The sequence below is a fragment of the Physeter macrocephalus genome, chromosome 18, assembly GCF_002837175.3.
Source record: "Physeter macrocephalus isolate SW-GA chromosome 18, ASM283717v5, whole genome shotgun sequence".
Taxonomy (NCBI): Eukaryota; Metazoa; Chordata; class Mammalia; order Artiodactyla; family Physeteridae; genus Physeter; species Physeter macrocephalus.
This window is the reverse complement of record NC_041231.1, coordinates 55,535,172-55,545,353: the sequence shown is the minus strand read 5'-3', so window position 1 is coordinate 55,545,353 and position 10,182 is coordinate 55,535,172. Positions and strand designations below refer to the sequence as shown.

At 42.5% G+C, this 10,182-nt stretch overlaps 1 protein-coding gene across 1 annotated transcript in view; it reads left to right on the top strand.

Annotated features, from left to right (window-relative positions):
* Positions 1–10,182, top strand: part of CRTAP (cartilage associated protein) — a 34,113-nt gene that overhangs the window by 15,608 nt on the left and 8,323 nt on the right. Inside the window, exon 4 of the mRNA XM_024116526.1 lies at positions 5,385–5,513. Within this exon, the coding sequence (XP_023972294.1) occupies positions 5,385–5,513 (129 nt within the window). The remainder of the gene's footprint in view (positions 1–5,384; positions 5,514–10,182) is intronic.

Below are 10,182 nucleotides of genomic sequence, written 5' to 3'. Positions count from 1 at the left end.
ACGGCATGTGGGATCTTCCCGGACCGGGGCACGAACCCGTGTCCCCTGCATCAGCAGGCGGACTCTCAACCACTGTGCCACCAGGGAAGCCCTGGAGCTCGGAGTCTTAACCACTGGACCACCAGGGAAGTCCCTCATGTTATTTTGAAGCAAATCCCAGATGTTGTATCACTTCATTTGTAATGTTTCAGTAGGTACCTCTAAAAGATAAGAACTCTTTTTTTTTCAACCACTGAACCATTACACCTAAAAGAATTTTAACAACAGTTCCTTGATCTCAGCATCAAATATCCAGTGTCCCAGTCATCTCAAAAATGTCATAAATGTGTGTTCCTTAAATTTACAATTTGCTGGGTTTTTTGTGTGTTTTCTTTCTTTCTTTTTTTTTTCCTTTTTGGCCCCACTGCGCAACTTGTGGGATCTTAGTTACCCGACCAGGGATTGAACCCGGGTCCCCAGCAGTGAAAGTGTGGAGTCCTAACCACTGAACTGCCAGGGAATTCCCAATTTATTGGTTTGAATCATGTTCAAAATAAGTTCCACACATTGCATTTGGTTATCTTCTTAAATTTTTATTTTGAACAAAACTTTACTATTTGAACCGTGTATAAGTGTACAGTTCTATTGCAGTAAGTATATTCACATTGTTTTGCAGCCATCACCACCATCCATCTCCAGAACTTTTTCATCTTCCCAAACTGAAACTCTGTACCCATTAAACACTAACTCCCCATCCTCCTTCTTCCCAGTCCCTAGCAACCACCATTCTTTCTGTCTCTATGAATTTGATTACTCTGGGTACCTCATATAAGCAGAATCATACAGTATTAGTCCTGTTATGACTGGCCTATTTCACTTAGCATAATGTCCTCAAGGTTCATCCATATTCTAGCAAATTGGTTATCTTTTATTTTTTTAATTTTTTAAAAATTATTGTTTATTTATTTATTTTTGGCTGTTTTGGGTCTTCGTTGCTTTGCGTGGGCTTTCTCTAGTTGCGGCGAGCAGGGGCTACTCTTTGTTGCAGTGTGCGGGCTTCTCATTGCAGTGGCTCCTCTTGCTGAGGAGCATGGGCTCTAGGCACGTGGGCTTCAGTAGTTGTGGCTCGCAGGCTCTAGAGCACAGACTCAGTAGTTGTGGTGCACAGGCTTAGTTGCTCCGTGGCATGTGGGATCTTCCTGGACCAGGGCTCGAACCCATTTCCCCTGCATTGGCAGGCGGATTCTTAACCACTGTGCCACCAGGGAAGCCCCTGGTTATCTTTTAAATCTTTTAATCTATAAATCCTCCCACCATTTCTTTTTTTTCTCCTTGTTATTGCAGAAACTGTGTTGTTTGTCCTATAGAGATTCCCACAGTCTGGATTTTGCTGGTTGTATCCTGTAGTCCTCTGTCCTCTGTATTTTTTTTTTTTTAAGCCCAATTTTTTTTTTTTTTTAACCCCTCCATGCAGCTTGGGGAATCTTAGTTCCCTGACCAGGGATTGAACCCATGCCCTCGGCAGTGAAAGTGAGGAGTCCTAACCACTGAACTACTGGGGAATTCCCTCTTTCACTTTTTATTTGTATACTTTTTTCTTACAGTGAAAATCTTACTTCTCATAACGTAGAATATTTATTTATTTGCTTTTCTTACAATGAACATAATATGGTCTCAAATGTATCACACCAATATAAATATTAACAATAAAACTTCTGAGTGACATTTGCGATGTCTTTGAAGTTCTTTTAGTCCTTAGATCTGTGCTGTTCAGCATGGTAGCCACCAGCTGATCGTGGCTACTGAACACTTGAATGGTGACTGGTCCAGTCTGAGATGTGCTCTGAGTATAATGTAGATAATGTATTTTGCAGAATTAGTACAAAAAAAAGATAATTAATATCTCATTAATAATTTTTTATATTGATTACATGTTGAAATGATAATATTTTGGACATTTCTGGGTTAAAAAATGTTATTAATATTAATGTCACTTGTTTCTTTTTAGTTTTTTTTTTAATGTTGCACTAGAAAATTAACAGTTACATATGTGGCTCACATTGTATTTCTATTAGACTGTGCTGCCTTACACTGTATCCCACTAAGAATATTCAGTTACTGTGATCTGTTCTTTTCTCTTTGTGGTACCAATTGGATATACATCTAGGTTTATTTTAGTGTGTTTTCAATCTGGAGGCTTACTTGATTTTTCCTTTATATTGTTTAGTTTTTTTTTGAATATATAGAATATTCATGTTTGAGTGAAAACTATTTTAAAAAGTCACACTCAGAGAAGTCTTGCTTCCATCCACATCTCTCCTATTCATCTCACTCACCCCCAAAGGTAACCTTTCTTTATTCGTTTCTTTGATATACCTTAGATAGATAGATATTTAGGGATTTTTTTAGTTTTATTTTAAAATACAGTTGACCCTTGAACACTGGAAAGCACCTTAACCAAATGCTTAAAAATTAATGTCACCAGGACTTCCCTGGTGGTCCAGTGGTTAAGAATCCACCTTCCAATGCAGGGGATGTGGGTTCGATCCCTGGTCAGGGAAATAAGATCCCACATGCCGCAGGGCAACTAAGCCTGTGAGGGGCACTGACCCTCAGTGCTGTTGAAGATCCGAGTATGACTTAATAGTTTGTCCACCATGTCCTTTGTTCCTCTATATCCATAATTCCTCCGAATTCGTGGTTCTACATCCAAGGATTCAACCAACCGAGAATCGTGTGGTACAGTAGTATTTACTATGGAAAAAAATCTGCATGTAAGTGGACCTATGCAGTTCAAACCGTGTTGTTCAAGGGTCAACTGTAATTTCAAAACTGTAGAGAAGTTCCAGAAGTAGTACAAAGAGCTCTCACATACTCCTTACCCAGATTCACCAATTTTTGACCTTGTGCACATTTACTATCATTCTCTCTGTATGTGTGTGTCTATAGTTATTTTTATTTCAGGACGTTTTGAGAGTAGGTTGAGGACATCATGACGCTTTACCCCGTAATCCTTCAGTGTATTTCCTAAGAACAATATTCTCTACATATCCACAGGATAGTTATTAAATTCAGGCAACTTAACATCGATACAATACATTTTTTTGGCCGTACGGCATGTGGGATCTTAGTTCCCTGACCAGGGATCGAACCCGGACACCCTGCAGTGGAAGCTCAGAGTCCTAACCACTGGACTGCCAGGGAAGTCCCAACATCAATACAATACTTTTATCCAATCTACAGTCCATGTTCCAATTTTGTCAATTGTCACAATAATGTCCTTTCTAGCAACTTTTTTCCCCGGTTCAAGATCTTGTCCAGGATCCCATTTCCTATTTATTTGTCATATTTCTTTTTTGTTTTGGCGGCATCAGGTCTTAGTTGTAGCACACGGGATCTTCGTTGAGGAATGCGTATCTTTTGTTGTGGAGCGGGCTCTTCGTTGTGGCACTCGGGCTTCTCTCTAGCTGTGGCGTGCGGGTTTTCTCTCTCTAGTTGTGGCACCCGGGCTCTAGAGCGTGTGGGCTCAGTAGTTGCAGCACACGGGCTCTCTCGTTGAGGTGCGTGAGCTCAGTAGTTGTGGCGCAGGGGCTTAGTTGCCCCGTGGCACGTGGGATCTTACTTCCCTGACCAGGGATCAAACCCACGTCCCCTGCATTGGAAGGCAGATTTTTTACCACTGGACCACCAGGGAAGTGGTGACATTAAGTTTTAAACATTTGGTTGAGGTGCATTCCAGTTTCTCCACAATATAATTACTGTTTTTCCTTTTTAAATTAATAATTTGTGGACAGGTGCTTCCAGACTAGGACAACTTGCTGTCCATCAAACTCTGCCCCCCTCCCCACCCTACCCCACTGATTTAGCACACTGTTGAGAATTCTTGCCTGAATCATTTTTTTCTGTAAAGGTTGTGTGAATATAAAACTACTTTCCCTAGGGATTTCCCTGGTGGTCTAGTGGTTAAGACTTCGTGCTTCTACTGCACTGGGCGGGGGTTTGATCCCTGGTTGGGGAACTAAGATCCCACATGCTGCTCAATGCGGCCAAAAAAAAAAAGAAAAAAAAAACAAACTACTTTCCCTTTATTTTTGTGTCTGCTTCTTTCATACAGAATAGGTACCATACGTTAAACACTATTCTATTTTATGCTTTTTCCACTTAACAATATATCCTAACTAGTGCGTAGAGATTGTGTCATTCTTTTTACTACTGCCGAGTGCTCCACTGAGGGTTGGGGGAGTGATGTACTACAGTTTATTCAACTATCTGATAGATATTTGGGCTGTTCCAATCTTTTGCTATTACATCTAATACTGCAATGGGGAATTTTAGTGGGTTGTTGTTGTTTGCTAAGTATGGAAGTGTGTTTGCAAAGTCAACATCAGTGGGATTGATAGTTCAGAGTAAAGGTTTACATAAATTATTTGGTATTTTAAGGTACCATTTTGCATTCCTACCAGCAATGTAGGAGAGTGCCTGTTCCTCCACAGTCTTGCTGGCAAAATGTGTATCATCATGCTGGAGTCTTTCGCTTCTGGCTGCGTGAAAGGAGAAAAGGGAGGGGCCGAGGGTCACCTGGGACGTTGTTAGGGACCAGCCCCAGAAGTAGTATTCATCAGTTGTTACTGTCCACATTTCATGGCTCACTTAGTCACATGGCCTCAACCTAACTGCAAAGGAGGCTGGGAAATGTAGTCTTTGACATCTTTCTATGTGACTGTATTTAGGTATTTTTTACAATTTATTTTATTTTATTTTATTTATTTATTTGGCTGCACCAGGTCTTAGTTGCGGCACTCGGGATCTTTAGTTGTGGCATGAGAACTCTTAGTTGCGGCATGCATATGGGATCTAGTTCCCTGACAAGGGATCGAACCTGTGTCCCCTGCAGTGGAAGCGCAGAGTCCTAACCACTGGACCGCCAGGGAATTACCGAGAATATGTGTATTTTAACCTTTGATAAATTTTGCCAAATTGTACTCCAAAACATTTGTTCCTATTTTGCTCCTACCAACAGAACATGAGAGCATGAGTCTTACTATTCTCTTCCTATCACTGGACATCATCAAATTTTAAACATTTTGCCAATGTAATAGCTTACATTATTTTAGGTAGAATTGTATTTCTTAATTTCAAATGTGGTTAAGATCTTTTCACAATTTTTATTAGCCCTTTTTATAATTTCTATTAACATCCTTTTGGCTATTTTTATAGTGGACATTTGTCTTTTTCTTATTTATTTGGGAAACTTTGTGCATGAAAGATTTTAGCCCTTTATCATAAGTGTTGTGAATATTTTACTTTTATCATTTATCATTTTTACCTTCTTTTGGGGCAGTGGGGCAGAAGTGGCATTAAGAAAATAATGGATACACTGCCTGAAATTTTGTGTGTTCTTTCAGATCATTATGTGGAAGTTCTGGAATGCAAAATACAGTGTGAAGAGAACCTCACCCCAGTTATAGGAGGATATCCAGTCGAGAAATTTGTGGCTACCATGTATCATTATTTGCAGTTTGCTTATTATAAATGTAAGTAATCATTTTCTAGGAGATCTGAGCAAGGTACTAAGACTTAGCTTCCACATCTGTAGAGAGTGCTAACCTCCTAAGATTGTTGTGAGGTTTAAATGAGTTGATAGACGTGGAATGCTTAGGAAATTCACACACTGGCACATGGCAAACTCTATATAACTGTTTTTTTGGTTGTTGTTGTTGTTTTGGCTGCTCTGCATGGCATGTGGGATCTTAGTTCCCTGACCAGGGATCGAACCCATGCCCCCTTGCAGTGGAGGCACAGAGTCCTAACCAATGGACCACCAGGCAAGTCCCTTTTTTCTTTTTTTAAAAAAATATCATTATTTCCCTTCTTCCACATCATTGCCTTTACTTTTCAGACTCTTAGAATGTCATTGCAGTTGGTCCTACCTTGGCCTGAAATTGGAGTTTATCAATCAGAACCTTCCAAGTGAACAAAGGGGACACATGAGAGAAAGAAAGGAACTTGGAGTTCAGACTTCAGAGCCTGAATTTCCTGGCTTTCCCCTGCTCTCCCTGTAGCCAAGATTGCTGGGTGCCACTTGCGTGAGCAGCGTGTACCTTGGCAGTTCAGTGACAAGCAAGGGAAGTTACTAGGGTCACTTGCAGTAGCAACAACACTACCCTCCTGATGAAATGTCTGGGTCCACTGGCAGGTGTCTGGCTAGCTTCCGCAAGGCTGCCCTTCAAACTCAGGGGTGGCTGGTCTTGGGGACTCAGGGAGTCCTGGAGGAGTGCCAGGTGACCTTGTCTTCCACAGCCCCCCTTCCCCGCTGTGTCCATCCTGTTCTTTGTTGGGTTCCCTCTGCCTTAGCAGCCACCTAACCTGCCTACCTTTTTTAATCCCATCTCATCTTCTCTCCAGGACACACTGAAAGCCTTGCCTGCTGAAGGTTAAAAAAGGGAAAAAAAGAAAAGAAAAATATTTTCCTTCTCTCCCTCTCCCTCTCTTTTTAGTTTTTAAATTAAAAATATTTAAACTTTTGCTGTTAATCAAGATGGCTTCTTTGTTCCTGAAAAGTCTCTGATACTGACATTTATACCATGTTTTTCTGAGGAAGGTAACTGGCCTCTCTCAGCAGTGAACCTGATCTTAGAGCGGCCTGAACCTCATCTAAGGATACAATGAAATGTCCTGAAATGTCCCTTGGTTGGGACATTTCTGAGATCAAGAGGAGGTTGAGGTGTGTTTTTAACAGGTGTCCTTCCCAGAAGTCCCCTTTCATGGAGGGAAGGATGAGATTTTATTTGCCACTGTCACCCCAGCGTGAGCTGTCTGGTAAAGGATTATTTAGCATAGAGGACAAGAGTCTAGTTCTATATAATGTGTGAACATGCTTTCCTTTGAGGCAGCACTGAGCTCACAGCATGGTGCCAGCAAATATTTATTGACCACATTCTAGTGTGGAGGGGACAGTTTTCCACTAGGCAGTGTCTTTGCTTATGAAGAGCCCTCTTTTCTAATATAATTAGCTGATTTAATGTAAGTGCTTTTTTTCAAAAAGGCTTATAAGAGAAGCTTATTGCAGTGAACCAAACATCTCAGAGATGTACAGAGAAACATCAAAAGCAAACAGCCCATCTCCATCCCCCTCCCTGCTCTCCCCCAACCCCAGTGTTAACTGTTGGCTTATATTCAGCCACACGTGGAAGGACCCTGTTTTAATGAGAATTATAAAAAAATTATGTACATGTTTTATTTAACTTCTGGAAATTTAAAAACATATATTGGGGGCTTCCCTGGTGGCACAGTGGTTAAGAATCAGCCTGCCAATGCAGGGGACATGGGTTCAAGCCCTGGTCGGGGAAGATCCCACATGCCGCGGAGCAGCTAAGCCTGGGCACCACAACTACTGAGCCTGCGCTCTATAGAGTCCACGAGCCACGACTACAGAACCCGCGTGCCACAACTACTGAAGCCCACGCGCCTAGAGCCCATGCTCCGCAACAAGAGAAGCCACTGCAGTGAGAAGCCTGCGCACCTCAACGAAAAGTATCCCCCTGTTGGCCGCAAGTAGAAAAAGCGTGTGTGCAGCAGCGAAGACCCAACACAGCCAAAAATAAATAAATAAAATAAATAAAATTTTAAAAAAAGGTAATTAAAAAAAAAAAACATATGTTGGAGAGGTTGGTGTAATGAACACTAGGGTGCCCATCACCCAGTTTCAACTTTTATCAACACATGGCTGATCTTGGATTCAGTTTATAGATGTTCTGTTGGAAGAAAATATAGCCCGTGTTTTTCTTTCATTTTCATGAGAAGCTGTGCTGACACTTCACTAAACTACCCCGTGAATGGACATTGAAACATGGATCATCCAGCCACTAAGAAGGCTTGGTTCAGTGGGAACACGCGAGAACACTGGAGTTTAGAGGTGTTCCGGACACTTCCAGGCCCTGGAAGCTCACTGGTCATTCCTCTGAAATCCCGACTAACTCTAAAAACCAACCAGAATATCAGAAACTGTGGCAAAGACATAATGGATAAAAACCCAAAACTTTCAGCTTTTCTTGTTGCCCCCCAAGAAATCTTTGCTTTCTGGATTACAGGTAAACAGTGTGAGTAAAATTTAGGTCTTGAAATTGGCCTCTTGAATCCTCTTGGCCCTGTTTTGAATTCTTTTTCAATCACCTACCCCACGACGTTTCTTGAGGACGGGTGTCATTTCCAACCCCACAGGCCTTGTGACTAGGAAGTGCCCATAAGCAGCGGTTTTAAAGTTGTTGTTATGGGAAACGGCCACAAGGCGGCAGCATTTCTTCATGCCCAACTTGGATACTTGGGTAACCGGAATCTTAGGAAAATCATGTTCCTGGGTTGTCAAGGAGGGCGTAATGTGCCAGAAGAAAGGCCCAAGGGCTTGTGTCTCGTTCCTTCTTCCCCCTTACCCTTCACCCCACGGAGAAATCCCAGCCCCAGTAAAACTGCTGCCCTAAGGGCGCTGTCGTCCATAGGTGGGGTGACTCTAAGGAAGGAGGATGGAGGTGGGAACCCCACCACCAGGAGACGTGGAGACCAGCTGACTTTTCAGAGCTTCTCCAGACCAGAGGTCCACCCTTTCTTGGGTGCACTAGGCTTGGCTTAGCTTTGGAAAGGCCCACCTGGATCTGGAGATGGCAGTCTCATCCAGAGGGGACCCGGCACTACAGGTCCAAGGGGGACTCATTTGATGGCATATCCTCCCCAGCTCCCTCAGCCCCACGAGAGTGCAGCCTTGGGACCCAAGCCTCCTTAGGCTTCAGGGATGTGACCCCAGCCCTGGTTACCAAGCCCTGAGGGAAATATGGCAGGTACTACTTTTTTTTTTTAATTGAATTTTTCTTTTATATGGACTATAGTTGATTTACAATGTTGTGTTTGTTTTAGGTGTACAGCAACTTGATTCAGTTATACAAACATGTAGAGCTGTTCTTTTTTGGGTCTTTTTCCCATATAGGTTATTACAGAGTGTTGAGTAGAGTTCCCCTTGCTACACAGTAGGTCCTTCTTGATTATCTATTTTATATATATGAGGGTGTATCTGTTAATCACAACTTTTTTTTTTTTTTTTTTTTTTTTTTTGCGGTACGCAGGCCTCTCATTGTTGTGGCCTCTCCCGTTGCGGAGCACAGGCTCCGGACGCGGAGGCTCAGCGGCCATGGCTCACGGGCCCAGCCGCTCCGCGGCACGTGGGATCCTCCCGGACCGGGGCACGAACCCGCGTCCCCTGCATCGGCAGGCGGACTCTCAACCACTGCGCCACCAGGGAAGCCCCACAACTTTCTAATTCATCTCTACCCCCCCTAATTTCCCCTTTGGGAATAATAAGTTTGTTTTCTAAGTCTGTGAGTGTCTTTCTGTTTTATAAATTAGTTCATTTGTATCAATTTTTAGATTCCAACTGTAAGTGATATCATATGATATTTGTCTTTTTCAGTCTGACTTACTTCACTTGGTATAATCATCTCTAGGTCCATCCCTGTTGCTGCCAACAGCATCATTTCATTCTTTTTTTATGGCTGAGTAATATTCCATTGTATAAACATACCACATCTTCCTTTTCCGTTTGTCTGTTGATGGACATTGTGGTGGCTTCCGTGTCTTGGCTGTGGTAAATAGTGGTGCAGTGAACGTTGGGGTGCCTGGGTCTTTTCGAATTCTGGTTTTCTCCAGATATACACCCAGGAGTGGGATGGCCGGATCATATGCTAGCTCTGTTTTTAGTTTTTTAAGGAACCTCCACACTGTTCCCTGTAGTGGCTGTTCCCAATTTATATTTCCACCAGCAGCATAGGAGGATTCCCTTTTCTCCATGCCATCTCCACATTTATTGTTTGTAGACGTTTCAATGATAGCCATTCTAAATGGTGCGAGGTGATACCTCATTATAGTTCTGATTTGCATTTCTCTACTAATAGTGATATGGAGCATCTTTTTAAAAAATATTTATTGATTTATTTTATTTTTGGCTGTGTTGGATCTTAGTTGCATCATGCGGGCTCTTTGTTGCCGTGTGTGGGCTTCTCCCTAGTTGTGGCATTGTGGGCTCCAGAGTGCGTGGGCGCTGTAGTTGTGGCTCAGGGGCTTAGTTGCCCCGCGGCATGTGGGATCTTAGTTCCCCGGTGGGGGATTGAACCTGCGTCCCCTTAATTGGAAAGCAGATTCTTTTTTTTTTTTTTTTTT